At 51.0% G+C, this 20595-nt stretch overlaps 1 protein-coding gene across 4 annotated transcripts in view; it reads left to right on the top strand.

Moving 5' to 3' along the window:
• The window catches only part of LOC106857483 (opioid-binding protein/cell adhesion molecule homolog), a 291834-nt gene that overhangs the window by 165983 nt on the left and 105256 nt on the right, over positions 1-20595 (top strand). For 2 of the 4 annotated variants that reach the window (XM_014883595.2, XM_088178005.1), the window contains exon 2: positions 19786-19870. In XM_014883595.2, coding sequence (XP_014739081.1) covers positions 19786-19870 — 85 coding nt within the window. Of the gene's footprint in view, positions 1-19056; positions 19871-20595 lie in introns of those variants that run through there. The other 2 variants (XM_014883594.2, XM_014883593.2) reach the window with 1 other exon arrangement.

The following is a 20595-nucleotide window of genomic DNA, read 5'->3' as shown; positions in this document are numbered from 1 at the left end:
GGCTTGGAGCAATCTGGGATAGTGAAAAGTGTCCCTGCCCATGGCAGGGGATAGAATGAGCTTTAAGGTCCCTTCCACCCAAAAATCATTCTGGAATTCTGTGATATTTGGTTTTCTGATTGTGCTGCTTCCAGAGGGGCTCAGGAGGAGGACTGGGACTGGGAGGAACATCCCACCTGGAGGTGGTGGGTGTGTCTGTGAACTGTTCTGGTTGACAGATGGACTAGATGACCTTAAGGTCAGACTTGATGATCTTGGATATCTTTTCCAGCCTTAATGATTCTGTGCCTCTAAACCATAATTCTGTGGTCGTTTTGGTGAGGATCAGAGCTGAGTCCTCACTTTTCCTGCAGGAATTGCAGCGCTGTGATGTGTCACTGATGTGCTGCAAAGGGTTTTAAGGCACTGGGTCCTTCCTTCCTCAGCACATTTCCAAACCCAGTCTTTCCAAACAAACCCAGAACCCTGCTCAGGGGTTTGCAAAGTTCTATATTGCTCTAATTAATTTGCGGTTTTTTCCCACTGAGGGCAAAGCTTTTTCTTGCCCTCCTCCATCCACATCCCGTTCCTTCTGCGAGCTGGGGAGTTTCCCAGCTCCCTGCACTGAGAGGAGGCAAAATATTCTTTGTCCATCAGAAGCTGGATTGGAAACTTGTGCCTGAGCTGGTTTGCTTTATTATTTTGTTAAATAGCACAACTTGCAGCCATAAAGCCCTGGAAGGCTGTGCTAAGCAGGGGCGCTGGGACCAGTGCTAATGGATTGAAGCGAGCGGCTCACCAGCCACAGGGGTGTCCTGGGATTTCCCTTTTGAATCTTATTTACATTCGGACTAACTATAGCTCCCAAGCTTGGCTATAAATAATTTCTGGGAAAGAGTTGTCTAATTAAACGTAGAGCAGCAAAGAAAGTACTTTCAACCACAACACTGGTGTCCTAATGAACGTAATCACTGGATGGGGACAGCTTAGGAAACAGAACTTGACATCTCCCAGTGGAGGCAGAGAGATGGAGGGGGAAACCTACTTGGGGAGAATTCCCAATCAATATTTAATTGTGTAGCATGTAATCTGCCTTAATATTTTTTAAAAATAAAATTAAAGCCCCACAGAAACTGGAGAACCTTTAAAGTAGATTTGAGGAGGGGGAGTCCTTCAGTTTTTTACAGCTGTCTGGGGAGGGACCAGCATCTAACTGCCCCCACAGGCATGCAAATTGTTCTGTGCTTGGCAAAATGGCCTGGTTCAGGCTTTGACCAGGGATTTACAGCCTTGCCCCATCCATTGCAGTCTTCCACCATTCCTGGGGCCTCAGTTTTGTTGTCTGTAAACAAGGAATACAGGAATTCTCCCAAACTTCACAGGTGTTCAGCTGTAGCTTGCATCTGGAATGCATTTTGAGAGTGAGAAGTCATCAAATTATCCATAGTAATGGGTATCCATAAAATTCACAAGAGCATGGAGTGACAGGACAAGGGGGAATGGTTTTAAGGTGACACAGGACAGGTTTAGATCGGGAAGAAAACCTTTACAGTGAGTGTGGGTAGGTCCTGGCACAGGTTTCCCACAGAAGCTGTGTCTGTCCCCTCCCTGGAAGTGTCCAAGGCCAGGCTGGACAGGGCTTGGAGCAACCTGGGACAGTGGAAGGTGTCCCTGCCCATGGCAGGGGTTGGACTGGATGATTTTAAGTACTTTCCAGCCCAAACCATTCCAGAGTCTTTCTTAGCCCTGTGCCACAGTGCTGTGGGGGTAAAAAAACAGCAAGAGCTGGTGGGTGCAGGATGGGCAGAGCTCTGTGCTGTGGGAGGATGGAGAGGTAAATCCAGGTGGAACCTGAGGCAGCAGAGAGGCTCCTGGGCAGGGCCTGATGCTCAGCTGGCAGGTTTTGGCTCCATGTGGGAGAAGGAAAGGTGTAAATGCCTGAGGAGAGGCTGCCCACTGGCAGGATGGATCTGTGCTTAGCAAGACGTGTCCCCACCTCTGGAATGTCATAGCAGGTACTGGTGAGCCACTGGGAAAAAAATCCAGTGTTAATGGCTGGACTTGGCTATCTTAGAGGGCTTTTCCAACATGAATGATTCTGGGGAAAATGAAATAAAGCTCTGGCTTGAACCCCGCAGTGTTTGTGCAGCTCACAAGACTGGGCCACAGAATTAGGAGGCCACCAGCACAAATTCACACACCTCCAGCTGGAGCAGCAATGCTGATCAGTGCTCCTGGGCTCACAGTCCCCTCCAACGTGCAGGAACACTTGGGAATACCAGCCTGGAATGCCTGTCTCCCTGGTTTGTGTGGTGGTGGCCCTGGCAGAATGTGCAGCACTGGGATTCTTAGTTCAGGGTCAGCAGACAGTCAAGGTTTTAGAAGTGCAAAAAAAAAAAAAAGAATTTTATATCTGTTGAAGATAAGGACCAGATATACAGAAAGACAAGAAACCCTAAAAACTGGACTGACATGCATTTTTTTTTTTTTACATGAGAAAGTGGCACAAAACAACAGAAATATTCTCTGGCTATTCTCTGCCTGTCCCTCTGGTTTATGGGGTGGTGGCCCTGCAGGGCAGGATGTGCAGCACTGGGATGCCGCTGTTCTCTGCCTGTCTCACTGGTTTTTGGGATGCTGGTGGCCCTGGCAGGATGTGCAGCACTGGGATGCCGCTGTTCTCTGCCTGTTCCAGCTCGGGCAGCTCCTCCAGCCCGTGCCGAGCGCTCGCTCCATCCCCCGGGAATTCACTCCGGCTTCGCTGCGATTAATCTCATCGGCCACTGGATGTCAATGTTGCCTCATCCAATTACAAGTGGGAAAGTCGTGGATCTTCAGAAAGGGGGAGAAGATGCTGCTGTCACAATATCGCAGGTCGGATGTTGTTTTCTTCGGCGAAGTTGGTTATTAAACACTGAGCCACGTACCAAGGGGAGGAATCAGTCACTGCTCGTGTTTGGCTCAGCCAGGGTGGGATTTGATCCCATCTGCATAAGGACTAAACGTTGGTTTGGGATGAAAAGACTCGGCAGAATGAAAAGCTGGATAAAGAAAATGTGTTCCCTTCCCTGAGGCACAGCTGAGGTGCTGCTGGTTGGCACTGCACCCTTAGGTGGTGTTCAGCAGGACAGGGATGTGTTCCCTGGAGCTGGGTGCAAGGGAGCTTGGAGGATGTGCATTCAGAAAATGCAGTTCTGGAAGGGGAGGATTCTCAGGAAGAAGATCTGGATTTAAACACTGCAGCTTGGCCTCCTCCCCGTTATCCATCTTCCAGCCAGTCGTGGGGAAGCAGCCGTATCCTGCCAAGATTCATGATCAAGAACGCCTCTCCCCCACCTCCTTCCTGCTTTCCACAAATATTTTAAAGCCAAGCCCTGGGCTGAGAAACAGGTGCCTGTCTGCACACCCAGATGGGACATCTGTGGTGAGAGCGAGATTCCTTGGGAAGTGGAAGCCCTGATTTGGAATGGGGAACTGTAGGTGTAGCCTGGTGGGTGAAGATGCACCTCAGTCCTCTCCTGTGGTGTGAAACCACTCAGTATGGATCTTTCTATAAAGAGAACCTGGAAATGCAGGAGCTCTGGGTGTGTCCTTTGCTTGGATAGAACATCTCTGGCAGCAGGATCTGTGGAGAGCTCCCTGCCCTCCCTCACACCTCTGCAGCAATTCAAGTCAGGACATTGCTCCCCAGAGCTGCCAGCCCAGCGCCTTTCTTTCCCAGCTGCAAAGTAGAAGGGAAATGGATTTGTATTTTCCATCCCTTTGGAATTATCACACCCCCCTCCCTTTCACATTGAGTTCATTTGAGCACGTTAATATCTCAAGTTTAATGATAAGTCTAACGGAATTCATTTATAAGATAAATAAGATGTTATTAGTACATTAGTAGCAAAAAATGTGCAAGGACACTGCTAATCTAAGGTGAAAATGCCTTCCTGCGTGAAATTTAATTAGCAGATTGTGTTCTATTAGTGACTTTTATGGAGATTTCATGAAAATGAATACAAATACGATCCAGACAGCTTCTCCTGTGAAACGAGAGCCTCAATAACCTACCCTCCCTTTCCCCACCAGGAAAATTTGGATGTGTGTCCTATTTCTTTTCCAAAGAGAACTTTGTGGAGGCACAAAGGCAGCCTGTGGCCACCTTGCAGTGTTGTGATATGGTTGAAGAGTGTCACAGAAGCTGAGTATGCCCACAGTGAGTGAAACAGGCTGGGGGACTCAGAAATATCCCAGCTTTTCCCTCTGCCTGAGCAAGCAGCTGGTCAGAGCTGCTTTTCCATGAAAAAAAAAAAAAAAAAACCACAAAAAAACCCCAGCGATGGTTATGGAGCTCTCCTCCGTGCTCAGAATTTTCTCCCTAGCCAGATGTCCTTCAGCAGGCAGCAGTGGTGGCAGAGGATGCCAGGTCCTGCCCAGGGTCCATTGTGGGGACGTGGTGTCACAGTGCCATGTGCTGGCGTCCCTGCACACCCCGCAGGCCTGCTGGCGTGGGGGAGCTGCAGGCAGTGGAGCCCATCCAAGAACATCATACATATTTTAAAGACTTATGGTCCCCCAGCAAGCCCGAGGGGGTTGTGCAGCTGTCACTGCCAGGCTGGGCTGGAGTCACACGCTGCAGAGATGTGCTGGTGTCCCTTTCCTTGAGGCTCATCTTGCAAAGCCAGCACAGCAGGGACTCTGTGAAGGAGCCGTGGAGGTGACACTGATGCACCTTCCTTGGTGCATGAACACCAGCACCTGGGGTGTATCTGGAGCTGGGAAACGTTCCCATGCTGTGGTTTCAGGAGCTTATAGATGACTTGGAAAGGAAAAGCATCTTGGCATCAGCAGCAAGAAAAGGAATACATGGAAGGCTTTTCTGTTCTCAGTCTTTCCTGGGAAGAACTGTCTTGCATACCCTGCTTTGGGAAAAGTTGTCACTGGCATCACCTCCTCCACCTGATCTGGGACCTTCTGGTTCCAGTCCCTGTGTGTAACTAAGGGAGATACCATGGAATTCTAGGATGGTTTGGGTTGGAAGGGACCTTAAAGTTAATAAGGTGGTGTTGGGTCATAGGTTGGACTTGATGATCTCAAAGGTCTTTTCCAACCTAATTCTGTGATTTGGTGTTTCTGTAAAAACCATCCTATTCCACCTCTGCCATGGGCAGGGACACCTCCCACTACCCCAGGTTGCTCCAAGCCCTGTCCAACCTGGCCTTGGACACTTCCAGGGATGGGGCAGTCACAGCAGTTCCTCAGTGATGCTGTGCTGGCTCCTTGCTCTTGGGGCAAAACCCGGGCTGAGGTTCTGCCTCATCCAGAATCTTGGTAAAACTGCTGCTGGCTCTGGAGTGTCCAGGAGGGTCAGAAAAATCATGGGCTGTCCATGTGAGCTGTGTTTGAAAGGACTTGGGAAGGTGTTGGAGCTCCAGAGGAGCAGGAAGAGCCCTTGTGTCTCTTTTCTTTTCTCCTGTGCTCTGAGGTAGCACAGCAGAGTCGCCTCCCCTTAGCACACCTGTCCCACCCCTTGTGTTCATGCAGAATGACCCTGGTGGCCCAGCCAGGATTTGGAAGCTGGGGAGAGGCCATGAGTTACTGCAGGAGGCATCTGGTGGTGGTTCCAAAGCTCCTTCCCTGCCATGTGCGGGTGCAGGATCCAGCTCTTGCCGATTCCTCTGCTGAACAGTGAAGCAAATGCACGGGGATCATTATTCATGCAGATGATCCTCACAATTCAATAGAGGTAATTAGGAGAATGATGGAGGAAATTAGCTCTTTCTGCGGGTTTATTAATATTAATAAAATGATTCCACGGTTAAAAATAATAATAATAATATTCATGAAATAAATACATAACTGCAGAAGAGCTCTGCCCAGCTACTAAACACCAGGCTGCTCCAGGCAGGAATCAACAAGCAGCTGGAATCAGTCTGCTGGATTTTTGCCCCCTCTAAAGATGGAATAAAAAAAAAAGTCAGAATCAATTGAGGCATATTTGGGGTCATTTCTTGTTTCCCACATTTATCTTCCACATTAAGGAGAGGAGCTGAAGCTCAGCAAATCCTTAAGGTTTTGAGAAGTTGAGGGACTTGTCTTTAGTGTGCCAATGGTCTTGAAAATAGGATATTTGCTGAGAACTGCTGATGAGACAAGGGTGAGGGCTTCAACCTGAAAAAGAGCAGGGTTAGATGGGATATTGCGAAGAAATTCCTCCCTATGAGGGTGGTGAGGCCCTGGTACAGATTTCCCAGAGAACCTCTGGCTGTTCCTGGATCTCTGGAAGTGTCCAAGGCCAGGCTGGACAGGGCTTGGACAGCCTGGGATAGTGGAAGGTGTCCCTGCCTAAGGCAGGGGTGGGACAAGGTGGGCTTTAAGGTCCCTCCCAACCTGAACCATTCTGTGATGATCCTGTAATTCTGTAACTGAGACATATCTGGGATCACTTCTTGTTTCCCACTTTTATCTTCCACATTAGGGACAAGAGCTGAAGCTCAGGAGATCCTTAATACTTTGGAAAATTGAGCGGCTTGTCTTTAAAGTACCAATGCTCTTAAAAAAAGGATATTTTCTGTGAGCTGCCTCTGATTCCTTTTGTCCTCTTGCTTCTCCACTTGCTGTGTACTTTTCCTAGCAGGAAAAGCATTCTCACATTTCCACTTGCCATAGAGTTGGTGTAACGTGGCTGTGGGCACCCATTTCCAGATTGCTCCCTCTGTTGTGTTTCCCATTCCCATTTATGTTGATCCCAGCAGAAGACCACGGATCTCTGACCCCCCCATGTGCTGTGTACCCTCAGGAATGTTTTCCAGCTCCCTGTGCTGTTGGTATACCAGATGTGCTGCAGGAATTGGAGGAGGTTATTTGCACAGGGTGAGGAGATTAACAAATTAAAGACAGCACAGAATGCTATTAATGAAAATACATGACAAATGTATTTAAACATGTAAAAATTTAATTAGAATTTTTATTATTAAAGTCTTGCTACAAGTGCTTTCTGAAACCCTCTTCTTTCTGTGGAGATCAAGGCTGCTTCATTTTCTTGCATGCTAAAGGAGGATTTGGGGTAAAGAAGGGAATAATTGTACTGAATGTCTTCTGAAGGAGGCAACAGGACTTTTCCTTTAGATGCTGGGTGTGGGATGAGGCCTGGCTGGGCCCATGGGAATGCCTGTCTAGGCTTCATTCTTTTAGAAAGGCATTAATGGGGTTTTGCAAGGATCAAAATACTTCATGAACCAGGAGGGACATCTGGGGAGCTACAGTGTCAGACTGAGGATGTTGCTGAACTCTGAGGCTGTCAGGAAGGGCAGGAAAAATCCCAGCTGGGCTAATGGACTTGTGGCTCCTCCATCCATGGGAGATGTGCCAACCTAAAAATCTTACAGGGGGAGCAAAGAGAAGGAGCTCAGAGCCCCATGGAGCTCCCAGGCTGTTTGCTCCCTGCCCTTTCCTCCTCGGAACACCTCTGATCTCCCTGCTCAGAGCACTGGGGAGCAGCTCTGCTTGTTTTCACTCCTCAGGGATCTGGGAATACGCCAGGAACAGCTCTCCTGGCTGACCCGACTGCGCTGGCACTCCTGAGCTAGAGATGCCAGTCTGGTGGGTGGTGCCAATTCCCAGAGCCTTCTCTCGCTGTCTTTATTAAATGGGAAAAGATCAGAGCAGTTGAACCCTTTGCTTTAATGAGAGATTGCATTATATTAAATGGTAATTGCAGAAAAATCAGTTTCTATAATTAAAAGGAGACCTCACAACCAGGCATGGAGGCTTTCTGCAGCTCCAAAGATCTCCATCTTCAGCATCTTAGTGCTGGGGATCTTCATGTTCTCCGAGTTTCTGGGTTGCTTATGGTCAGCAAGAGCCAGGATGGGGACTGGGATGGGATTCCCTGTCCCATCCACTGGGGAGCCGTGCCCAGGGCTGCATATCCTGCACTCCAGTGACAGAGCTGGTGAGGGGAGGCAATTATTTCCATTCCAGAGGAATTTGCAGGGCTGGCAGTTTTAAGGACAGGGGAGGGGGAAAGCAACCCTATCTCCCAACTTGTAAATTAAGCAGATCTGGTTGGAAACTGTCACCGCAGGAGAAGAAATATGAAACCTCCGGGGTCATGTATGCAGAGTAATTTTTCTGACTGTAACTCTACTTAAAAGTAAGGATATGATGGAAATGCTTAGAGCATTTTAAATGGACCCAGCAGAGATCTGCTTCATCTCCAGTGAAGTCTGTGCAGACTTTATTGGGTGTTGGCTTACTCTAAACTTGCTAACACCAGAGTTTAGTGCGTGACTGAGAAATAAATTGGTTCCTTCTCCTTATTAACTGAAAATACTCTCAGATGAAGGAGAAGGAACAGTCTTATTTGAATATTTTGGTGGGATTTAAGGCATGAGAGCAAGGAAGTCGGTGATGTTGAGGTGAGGCACTGGGGTGCTTGTTCCCCACCTTGGGAAAGGGCTCTCCACAGAGGACTCAGGATGGAACAGGTCTCCAAGTGATGGAAACCTCCCAGGGGTGAAGCTGACCTTGAAAAGCACAAGGATGTCTGTGTGTTTGTCAGGCTCACTGGCCATGTGAGGGAATGCATGGCTCGTTTCGAGGAGTGCAAAAAAAACCCTCCACAAAAGCTCAAAATGTGAGCCAACATGAACCTCCCTTGGGAGTCAGTGAAGGCACTTCCAGTCCCAATTCTGCTCCCAAGGTTTTCCTTCTCTCTCTCTGAAGTGGCTGAGCAAGGCCAGCCTGGTGAACCCTGTCAGAGCAGCCCTGTGAAAGGAGCTGTGACCCTGAAGCTGTCCACGGGTGTGCTGGATTCTGGGACATGGTCCATTCAGGGAGTTCATTTAGGTGGAAGAGCAGGAGAGATGCATCATTACCTCTCCCTGGCATGCAAGCCTGGAGAAGGGAGGGGTTTTCCCCCCCTTCCTCAAATTTTTCTGAATTTGAATTCCCAAATCCAAGGACCCCATTTGGCTCTGCTCTGCTCCAGTCTCATCAGTGAGACATTTGAAGGCTGCTGCATGTTGGTTTCTGGCAGGTGGAAAAATGAGTGTGCCAAGGCAGAGGCAGGAGGATCCCAGAGGATGGGGAGCAGAGTGATGGGTGCTTTGCTCCTAGGTACACCCTTTGTGAAGTTTATGGGGCCCTTTGGGACACAGGAGTGTCCCAAAGTGTGTTGTGGCAAACAGAGGGAGAAGGAAGGATTTGGGGCTCGCCCCAGAGCAATGAGCTCCCTCTGTGTGGGGGTGCTCCCACCTGCCTTGGCCATTCTCTGGGAGCAGGGTGGCTGAAACAGACACACCATCCCCAGCAGCAGCTGCAATTCCTTGGGTTTGATTGGAAGGATGCAGGCAGGGCAGGGTGTGGCTCAGTGGAGAGCCAGGCTGGCCAGGTGGCCTCGGGACATCCTCCTCCTGCTCTGGGGTCAGGCATCCCATTCCACGGAAGGTTTTTAAGCACCCAGATTGCAGTAGGGAGATACAGGGAATCTGCTGCTTTTCTGCTTACTTAGGAGTATAAGGAATGCTCCAGATTATCACCCCATAAGGAATTAATAAAGCTGGGTTTGCTGGGTGATTGAAGACTGGGCAGCTGTGAGTGCATTCCTGTAGGTCTCCATGGAATGTAGCCTCTAGATGTTCAGGACTGAGGTGTGGTAGGAGGAAATCTGGATGGAGAGGAGAGTCACAGCCAGCCCAGCTTTTCCTTCTCCTCCCCCATCTCCATTCCTGCCTCCCCTGGATTTCCGTGGTGTGAGATTTTTCACCCCATGCATTGGAAACAATATCTTGGAGCAGCTTTGGAGCCATTTGTTTTCCCTTTAATTGGCTAGTGGGGAGAAAATAACGAAGGGAAGTCATGCAGGGGAAGTTCTCATCGGTGCCATTTTTGGCAACAGAGTCACAACATCCTAAATTTATTTATTTAATTGCATTATTAAAAGTATAAATAAAAATAAATCCAGGAGAGCAGCCGGATCTATGCTTTGCATCTCTAAAATAGAACCATAAATGCCACGGAGCACTGGGGGAATGATTTATTAGCCTGTTATCATGAGTGACTGGGACGCTTTCGATGGAGTCCTTGCTAATTTCTAACAGCTGCATTAAATCACAGATGCTATCAGCTATTATAAAATAATCACCCAGCGCTCTGCGAACCAGCACGAGCCCAGGGTCAGTGCTGGAGCCCTGGATTTGTTTCACATCTCAGCCCCTCCGTTTCCTGTGAGGGTAGGAAATAAATAGGGCTTGTAGTGGCCTCATTTTATCATCCAGGAGTTGACAATAAATAAAAACCTCTATAAAACTTTTTTTTTTCCTAAAAGGAGTTTCGACCAGAATTTGCAATGAGAGGAAACCTGATTTTGTGCTGTGTGATGTCAGGACTCTTGGGTCCTATTTCTGGTTTAGAAAGGGGAGCTGAGTTGGCTGATTTATGGGGCAGAGGGAGGATTTCAGGGGGTTTGGCTGCAGACAGGGCTGGAAGGAAGGGAGCAGGTCCTGTAGCAGTAAGAAACGTCTGTCAGCCCCTCCGCCTTCGCTCCTCGCTGCTCTTTCAGACAAGTCACTTAAATTTCCCTGCAGCTCGACTGCCTTCCTCTCGTTTGACAAATAACGTGTGTGTTTATGTGCCTGGGCTCCGGAGGGGGTTAATACTTGGCCTGGAAATCTCTTTAGAAGTGCCAATTTGTAGCGACAGAGAAACAACAATGAATAGAAGAGCCTGCGAGGACCAGAAGAAGCGAGCGAGCGGCTGCTTATCAGGATGGTGGCTCACACAGCCAGCTGCAATAGCAGGGGTAGTTGTAAAGGGTGAAGGAGATGGGAAGGAAAAAAAAAATCCACACAAATAAATAAAAATAAAGCAGTTAGGAAGAAAATGCCGCCCATCTGCAACACTCACATTTTTCTTGATGGTTTTGCTTTATGTTAGAACAGCTGCTTAACATGACAAACGCCAGCTTTAATAAGGAGGAGCGGGAGGAGATGCAGGGATGGAGCTCTCGGGCTCATCCTGCTCTCCCATGCTCTTCCCTGGGGTGAACAGCCCCGGGCAGGGTCACCCTGGTGTCCTGCTCCACCTTGCCCAGCTTGGGAAGATCGATTTGGACCCAGTGCCTGCTGGTTTTGAGTTGTGATTTTGAAGTGCTATGTCCTTATTTGAATTGGTGAGGCTAAAGGGGTTTTAAGGAAGAAGGAGCCTCAGGGTTGGTTGTTTGTGGAGCAGCAGCTCCTGGTGACACCCTAGGCTGCTCCAACCCATGTGTCCATGGGGAGCAATGCTTTGGAGGGACCTGGGGCTTCCAGGATAGCTGTGGGCAGCTCTCTTATTTCCCCAGAGGTATTTGGGTTCCTTTGTCTTTTCCTACCTTGTCATTCTCTCTGTGAAATGGGATGGTGGCTTTGCAGCTTGCAGGTTGTTTCCTTCCTGCAGTATCGGGGATTGTCGGGCTGTCAGCAGCCTGGAGATAGCAGGGATTGCTGACAGCCAGCAGAACTCAGTCAGAGCTGTGCACAGAAACCTTGCTCAGCCTTTGAAACCGCAGTCAAACCCTCCCCCAAGGTTACTCTTCCTCATAAAACATGCTTAGTTTTGTTTGCTGCAAGCCTAGATTTTAATCCAGCATCCAGGCAGAGCTGGGTTTTGAAGAGAATTGGGTTGGAGTCAGAAGTGAATGGCTGAAGCCAGGCTGACTGAAACAGATGAATTAAAGCTGACCTAGGAAGATGGAGATGTTCCCATCCACACCCTGGCTGTGCCACTTGCATATTTATCTCATTGTGCCTGATACCACTGGGAATAAATCAGCAGTGAGACATGCAGGGAGCAGCTCTGCTGCCTCTGAGAGCAGAGACCTGCACCAGCATTTACCCACAGCTCCCATCAAACTCCAAGGGAAGTTTTCCAAAGCCTGCAGGAACCAAGAGCCTTCCCTCACCTAATGGTTTTCTCCCCCTCACTTCAGCCCTTAGAAGCAGGAGTTTCAAAGGTGAAAAAACATCACCTGCACTGGCCACAGAGGGGAAAACTGAAAATACTGAGAATTTTTATTTCTCCTGAGACCTGCAGCACAAGCAGCCTGGGTAGTTCAGACAGGCTGAGAACAAGTGTTCAAACCTTTACCTGCATAACAGAACTGCCAAACCTGCCCGGCAGCGCTGGAGATGAGGAGAGAGCGGGAGGGTGAGGAGTGGGAATAAAGTGATTTCCTTCCCAGTTCTGCAGAGATCCCACCCAGCTCCCTGCAGCTCCCAACCCTTCTGCCTCTGCCCCTTCCAGCAGCAGCACAAGCAGGGTCTGAGAGCTCCCAGGAGCTGCCCCAGCAGTGAGATGTTCTGGAGGCTGGTTTGTGTTGGTTGGTTTGAGAGAGCGGGTGTGTGTGTAAGTGTGAAAATCCCAGAATGGTTTGGGTTGGAAGGGACCCCCGGGATAATGCAGTCCCACCCCCTTTCACTATCCCAGCTTGCTCCAAGCCCCTCCAACCCGGCCTGGAGCATTTCCTGGGATGGGGCAGCTTCTCTGGGCAGCATTAAACATGAGTGTCAGGGCAGGGCTGCCCCGGGTGGTGGTGAGAGCCATGGAGACATTTGGGATTGTTTTGCCCAAGCTGAGAGGCCCAGGTTGGAGGGGATGAGGGTATGTGGTGAGCAGGGGAACACAATACTGCACTTCAGTTCTGCAGGGCACAAGTCATTCCTTCAGGGAAATACAAGTCTTCAAGGCACTGTTTATCTCTCTGGAATCAGTCAGGCATGTTTTTCTCTTCCCTCCCTCTTTATCTTGAAACCTTGCTGATTTGGCTGCTCTGCTGATATAAAACATTTGGTTTGGGCAGGCAAATCCTGCTGCCCTGAGTCTGAGCAGGGCTTCAGGGTGAGCAGTCCCTAACCTGTGCATCACATGGGGATGGATTTGCTGGTCCTGCTGCCCCCACCTACAAGAGTTGGTGGTGCCAGCCCAGCCAGCTCCATGAGCAGAGAGGCTCTGGTGCCATCCAGGTGTGAAAAAGAGCAGCACACATGGAGGAATATGGGAAAATAGGATTTTCCTTTCTCTCACCTGTGCTGGGGATGCCTTTTAGAGCCTCCCAGGACAGCCCAGAGCGTGATGTTTCCCTCTTTTAGCACGGAGTGTAGGTGGCACAGCTGCTCTCTGATCATTCCTGCATCTCTGTATTTTGTAAATAAGCCCCGAGGCTACGCAGTGGCTTCGTGTTCAGAAACAGGATAAACAGGGAGATGTGATATCTATTTATTTGTTCTTTTATTAGTTCAGCAGAGAGCTCACAAAACACTTTGTGAGCATCTATGAAATGAGCCTTGTAATGTTCCCAGGAGAGGGGGAAATGCATTCCTGCTCCGCTTGGCAGCTGGGGGAAGCTGAGGGCTCCAACAGCCTCCCTGTGGATCCATGGCCAGGGTGAGATTGTGCTGGATTCAGGGCTGGATCCCAGATCCTGCTTTCCATTTCCAGTCTGTAATGACTGGTAGGGTTCAAACACATATTTCATGCCCAGGCTCAGCACCTGTGGTCCAGATCCCCATTTCTGGTGTTTCTCCTACTCCTGGACTAATTTGGGAATGAGATTGTGCCTCCACAGTTTGTCCCAGGGAGAAGTCATCAGGGACTAATGATGGAAAAACCTGTTAAACACAGACTGTCCCAGGAAGCTGTGGCTGCCCCTGGACCCCTGACAGTGTCCAAGACCAGGTTGGACAGGACTTGGATCACCCTGGGATAGTGGAGCACCCATGGCAGGGGTGGGACTGGATGTTCTTTAAGGTCTCTTATGGAAATGGGGCACTCGCATCTTCTCTGGGAATAAAGGTACCTCTCACCTTCGCAGGGAAGAATTTCTTCTTAATATCAAATTTAAACCTGCCCTCTGTCAGGTCAAAGTCATTCCCCCTTGTCCTGTCACTGTCTGCTTCCCAGGGATGTGGGAAATTTGGGACAGGCCTCCTGGAAGCATCTCTTTGGCAGAGACTATGCACTGTGATGGGATTTTTGTGCTGTTTGGTTTGGTTTTGTTTTTTTTCCAAGACAATGTCCTTGGTGAAGGAGCCTGAACTTTGGCTGTTTTGATATGGAAATATTTTGGCAATGAAGCAAAATGTCACATATCTGTAATGGTCCCCTCCATCCCTTCCCTCTAGAGTTGTGTTTTCAGGGAAAGGGACCGCACAGGAGCTGAAAATTTGCCCAAATGCACTAAATACCATCAGAAATGGCAACAAAAAAAATCTTGGCATCGCGGAGAAAATCTTAACATTTTGCTTTCATTAGAAAAAAAAAAAAAAAAAAGCTAAACTATCCTGGATGGTTGTCAGAAATGCTGCAAGAAAATGAAATCCATGTTTTTCAAGCTTTTAGGGTGATGTTGTGACGGTTCTGCTGCCCCTGGGTGTCCCAGCCCCTCCGAGCTTTGCTTGAGCAGCACCAAGTGTTCTCAGAGCTGTTTTTTTTTTATTCCTTTCATATTTGGTGTAAGGAGGAGGCTGCTTTAATTGCTCCAGGTGGGTGTCTGTGGAGCTGCCTCCGTTTTGGATTTCACTTGTCAGGTTTACACACGCTTTAAAATTGCCATATGCAGGGGTTCAGCCGGGGATTGTAGCTGAGCATTAAGTGTAGAGTAATCCCATTAAAATCCCCAGGGATGCCCGTGCTGTGGGTCCTGCTCAGCCACAACCCGCCTTCCCACGCTGTCATCCTGACTCCAGGCTGGGTTTGTGTGGCCTTGGGGGGATTTTATGGAAGAGGGAAGGATTTGTGTGTGAATTTAGGGCACGAGGATGGTGTTGGAGGGGATACCTGGGCACTGACTGCTCAACCAGCCCTGGGCCAGGGGTAAGTGAGGAGCTTGAGCCTCCAGTCTGGATTTTCTGCCCTTGGAACTCAAGCACTACGATCAATGTGAAGAACAAGTCACATTTTTTTTTCCCACAATTACCTCAGCAGGTTGTTTTTTTTTTTTTTCCTTTTGCTAAATTCATGCAATAAAACGCATTAAATGTAACAGCATGGAAAATAAAAGTTCCGTTTGCAGAGAGAGCCTGATTTAGTGTGAAGATAAAACAAGATAAAACAACTGGAAAATTAAGTGGGATAAATAAATTCTGCTGGGAAGAGGCCAAGTTGAGAGAGGGGGGAGGTGTGTGTGTGGCAGTGGCCTGGCAGTGGTCAGTGCAGCTGTGAATCCCATTCCTAAGGTTTTCCACCAAGGAAAGGGGTGATGCTTTGCTTTGTACCCCCTCCCACAAACTGATGGGTGCTCAGTTTTATCCCTGAACAGTGAGATGTGATTCTCCCTTCATGGGGAGGGGGTATATTCCTCCTGCCTGTGCTCATGCCATCTCTTTTTGGTGAAGAAATGAAGAATATTCGGCAGCAAATGGGAAAAGCACGAAGCAGGGTGGCGGGGTGTGGAGGAAGAGGTGTTGGGATGGATTGCCAAATATGCCAGGGAAAAATTAGCAGCTGCAAGTGTGCAAGAGAAAGGTGGAGAAGAAAAGGGATAGGGACAGATGGAGAGAAGGAGGGAGAGAAGGAGGAGGTGGGAGGAAAGGGAGGAGGGGATAATAGCTTGGAAAGAAATTAGTTAAAAATCTTATAGCCCCGAGCCCAGACACCATCTGGATGGTGCAGGGTACCGAGACACAGCTCCACATTCACCATGGAGGTGTCACAGATGTCCTGGCCAGGTAGGGTGGCCAAGATGCTCAGGATTAGAAATTCCCCATGCCCCAGGAGAAAGATGCCTTAAAAGAACCCAGTTTTGGGAAAAAGTGCCAGTGGCTGTCTGCCAGCTGAGGAGCAGAGGGGAGCTGTTGCCATCAAAAAAGCTTCTCTGGGGTTTCCAGAGAGAGATCTGGAGAACTTCCACTTCCACTGGTGCTGGAGGGCGAATCCCTGGGAGCAAAGATTACTCTTTGATTAAACAAGCACAAAGCCTCCAAGGACTGCTCTTCCCTACAGCTCTGCCTGGTTTTTGCTTTCCTGGGTGCAGCATTAACTCCTTCTGTTTTGAACAAGGCTGAACGGCTGAGAGACAGCAAAGTGAATCTCAGAGAATGGGAAAAAATAGGGGAAAAAAACCCTCTTTCCCACTATCTTTGCCTTAAGATTTAGTTTTCTTTGCCTGCTGAGGACTGTGACAAGCACATGGTTTGTTGTGCCCACTGAGAGAAAAGCTGCTGTCCTAGGGTGAAGCCCATTTCAGTGGTGCAGCTGTGTCCATGTTTCCTACATTCCCCTACCCAGGCAGGTTTAAAAGGAGTGAGAAATGGTCCTTGGATCTCTTTAGGAAGAGGCAGTGTCCCAAAGCAGCAGGTGGCATTTGCAGTGTCCCAGTGGAACTGCAGTCACTCCATCCCTCACTGCACAGATCCTGAGGGAGCTGGACTCACTCCCTGCTGCACAGTGAGCATTTCAGTGTGCCCTGAGCTGTGTGGAGAAAGGGGGAATGATCTGGGAGCAGGAACGAGGCTGAGGAATGAAACCCAGGGTGGCCATCCGTGGGTCCCAGTGCCTGCAGGCTGCTCCCCAGTATGATACTGGTGCTGTGCTATGGCTGAGCTTCCTCATGGCCCCCAGGCTCTGGTCAGTCACTAATTACTTCCAGGTCTGTACTCCTGACATTTGCAAGCTCCTGATTAGAGCAACGAGGGAGAAATCTCGGAGGGAGAGGGAGGCCAAACTGCACCACTCAATAAAAGCTGAGATTGACAATCGGCTGGGAGGGGAGAGCCGGGGAGGTGCAGGGACTCGTCCTTGCCAGCTCGGTTTCTTTCCGAGCCTCTGGGATGATGAGAGAGGGTCAGGGCTTGTTAACGTCACCGTGAGGAGCAGGATCCGCCACTGCCATATGCCTGGTGCCCCCAGGGCCTGTGCCAGCCTTGAGTCCCTCTCAGCGGGGGGATATTTTTAGCCATGGACCTGAACTGAAGCCACTCTGTACAGCCTCAGGTCTGCAACTGTCTCGGTGCAAGAGTGCCTCTGCCTGTGTCTGCTGACTTTGTGCTTCATGCACATGTAGCAGACTCCTGGATTTCAAGGTGTTTTTTTTTCCCCTTGCCCTTTTCTCCCCCATGTCCCATCTCACTCCCTTCATTTGATGGCTGTGCAGTCACTGGGGAGGTAACCCCAGCAGTGGGACTGGGACATATCTGTGATGGGATGTCCCAGAATACCAAACCAAGAGAGGCTGCTCTGGCTGCCTGCAGCACTGTTGGGTGCCCAAAGTGGCCTCTGGGATGAGCTTGGTTGAGCCATGTCCCCTGCAGTCTCCTGCACATCCATTCCAGGCTGCTGGGTCCCTACCCAGTTACATAAATATGGATCACATTAATTTTCCAGCCCTCTCTCTCTCCCCTCCCTGATGCCCCATATCCTCTTACCTGTCTGTAGCAGCCAGTTTAGTTCTCAGTCTGTCCATTTATTCCCTGTCTTTGCATCCGTTCATGGATCCATGGCTCTTCAGCCTCCTCAGAGTCTCTTTGTGAGGCAAACAGGCTTTTTTCCCCTATAAATCTTCCCTCTCTTGGATTGCTGTGGCTCTGGCAGGCTTTGTGCTACACACACTCTACATCTACAGCTTCTATCCCACGGGGTAAACACCATTTTACCCAGCAGAGCTTGTGGTCCCTGCAGCATCCTTGTCCCCTGGAGCTAATCCTGCTGCTGGGTGAGGCTCAGCAGCCCCTGTGGTCTCACTGCTGGGGGCTGCCATGGGTTTGTGCTGGCTCCTGCTGCTCCCTCTCTTCCAGCAGACACGGCTCCTCTGTGCCAGAGTGGAGCAGCTCAGAGAGGAGATGGAGTGTCCTTCCTCTCCCATCCTCCCCCCCTCAAAGAATCCATGGTGTGGAAGCAGCCAACCTGCACGTTCAGGGTTAAGCCAACTTTTCAGCAGCTGAAGAGCTTTCTGATGGAAAAATCAGCCCTGTTTTTTCTCCTGGGCTCCCAGGCTGTCCTATTTATCCAAGCTGCAGCATTCATCTGGTGTTGGAGCTGGTGCTGGGCTCCAACACACATCTCTGCAGTGCCAGCCCGTGGCTAGTGGGTGTTTAGGGTCACTGAGTCCCACTGTCACGTACAAAGGACCTGCTCTGCTGAAAACTGGGCTTGGGATCACTGAAAACCCCTTGTAAAACCCCTTTATCCGTTCTAACAGCTGTGTTTGGATCTCTGGAGGAGGTTGGGGTCCTGAATTAGCTAAAGCTCTTTTTTTTGGTGTTTATTTTCCCCCTGGAAAGGGCAGATTCCCTGGAATAGACCAGTAAAGGAGGCAGATGTCCTTTGGAGGAAGGCACCCAGCCAAGGTCCAGCCTGCTCTGGGCGTGAGGAGCTGTGTGAGGAACACTGGCAGCACGGGGTTGGTTTTCTTCTGTGGGCACTCACAGCTGTGTCTGGATGGTCACCAAGGTCTTGGTGCCTTCAGCTGCTCTTTGAGGAGATAAATGGTGGTCTGTTTGTGTCTCCATAGGAGGAAATTTGTTGAAATTTATTGGTGATGTGGCAGGGTGGAAAACCCTTGGGCGTCCTAATTCAGGGATCTCAGTGTCAGACAGTGTCAGACAGCAGGGACAGGACAGGAGATACGCTGGAGCTGTCTTACACCATCCCATGGGGCAAGGATGTGGGGACAGGACCCTGTTTCTCACAGAGAAAGAGAAGTGGAGCCGGTCCCCACAGGGATACGCATCAACAGGTGGACATGCTGGGGTGGGCGAGGGTTTGCTGCTCTTGAGGGCAAACTCAGGGGTGCGTGGTGCGAGAAAAAACCCCTCTGCAGCGAGGCTGAAGGGTTGGGGGGGGGGGGGTGCCTGGGCTGGCGGCTCCCTGTGCGGGAGCGCGGCGCGGCGGGGGTTAATGTGCGTGTCCTCCTGCGCATCCCGCCCCGCTGCCGCCCGCCCGCCCGCCCGTGTGCGGGGCTCGGGCCGTGCGCCGGGCAGCGCTGGAGCCGCTGCCATGACAACCCCGGGGATGCTGCCGGCCGGGGCCGGGGTGCTGCCGCCGCCCCCCCGCGCCCCTCCCGCCCCGCTGCGCTCCTGAGCCGCAGCCGGAGCAGGCACCGGCCCCGCGGGGGCTCCGGGACCCGCTGGGCACAGCCGAGGAGCATCGGGGACATCGCCTGCAGCTCCGCGGGGAAGTTTCGATCTTGCGACAGAACCGGGATTTTGGGGAGCTTTATTATTTTTTTTTTAATTTTTTCTCTTTTGTATTTTTTTTTTATTCTCTTTTCCCTCTGTGATTTAAACAAAAGCTCAAGAGCCGGAGAACAGCCCAGCCCCGGCCCGCTGTGTCCCCCCCCGGTGCCGATGCCGCCCTTCCCTTCCTTTCACAGACACTCACGTTTCCTCCGTGGGTTATAAACTTTTGATGCCAGATCTCCGCAGCGCCTGCCCAGCTGCAGCTGAAAGTAGCGTCTCCAGCAGCCACACATCTGTGACCTTCATCTCGTGCTCCGCACCTTCTCTCCTCCTCTTCCTCCTCCTCCCCCCGGCCCTCCCGTCCTCCTCCCTCGCCCGAGGACAGCGGGACTCCCTCCGATGCCGCTCGGCAGGCTCAGCGCTCGCAGCCAGCCTTGCCGGGGGCTCTCCTGATCTCCGTGGAGCTCCGCAGCGCTCGCCCCGGTGGTTTTGCTCCCCCCCATCCCTCCTCTCCACCCACCCCTTCCCCCTTTTCGCCTTGTCGGGTGTGTTTTTTGCCTGTTGGAAAAGTCCCCGCTGCCCAGGATGGGGGTCGGTGGGTGCTTGGCCCTGCCCTGGAGGTGCCTGGTCGTCCTCTGTCTCAGGCTGCTCTTCCTTGTGCCCGCAGGAGTGCCCGTGCGCAGCGGAGATGCCACCTTCCCCAAAGCCATGGACAACGTGACAGTGCGGCAAGGGGAGAGCGCCACGCTCAGGTAGGAGCAGCTGGGCTGGGGCCTTGGGGGGGCCGGGGGGTCCTGCTGGCGGCTTTTGGGGGATGCTCTGTGCCCGGCGGGGCTGCCGGAGGGTCCCGGGACCAACTGGAGACTTTGCACGTGTCCCAGGGGCTCGTCCCCGTCGTGGCAGGGGACACTGGATGGCAGCTTGTCCCCGTCGTGGTGGGGTTGCCCCGTTGGAGCGGTTTTGGAGGGCAGGATGCTCCGGTGCTTTTCGGGCTGCAGCGCGGGGCTGGCAACCTCCTGGCGGGGCTGCGGGTGCCAGACGAGGAGACGACACAGGGGTTTAGGCGGCAGACAGTGAGTTGGTGCTGCCTGACACTCCCAAAGTTGTGCCGGCGCGGGAAGGGAGAGAGGTCCGTGCTCCTGGCACCGGTGCCAGCCTGCACTGCCAGCGGCTTTCCAGGGCTGCGATGCCTCCGAGGTGTCAGCGTTTGCCTCGATCGCTTTATAGTCTCCGCACGAATCCGTTAATATCAAATCAATCTTTTACTCCAGGGGTGCATCTTATGAATTCTGATGGATGCTTTCTCTTACGTTGTTTGCTGTAGGAGAAACACAGGCGGCTGATATGCAGATGGGTCACTCCTGTGCCGCACAGCACAGCCGAGCATCCCTTTCATTCCCTGAACGAGTTACAGGTGTACGCGGTGCATTGCCCAGGTAGCACAGCAGCTCTCCACAGGCATTGCAGCAGCGGGGCC

The sequence above is a fragment of the Sturnus vulgaris genome, chromosome 23 (assembly GCF_052056855.1).
Source record: "Sturnus vulgaris isolate bStuVul1 chromosome 23, bStuVul1.hap1, whole genome shotgun sequence".
NCBI lineage: Eukaryota > Metazoa > Chordata > Aves > Passeriformes > Sturnidae > Sturnus > Sturnus vulgaris.
The sequence above is the reverse complement of the archived record's forward strand: the minus strand, read 5'-3'. Positions and strand labels throughout refer to the sequence as shown.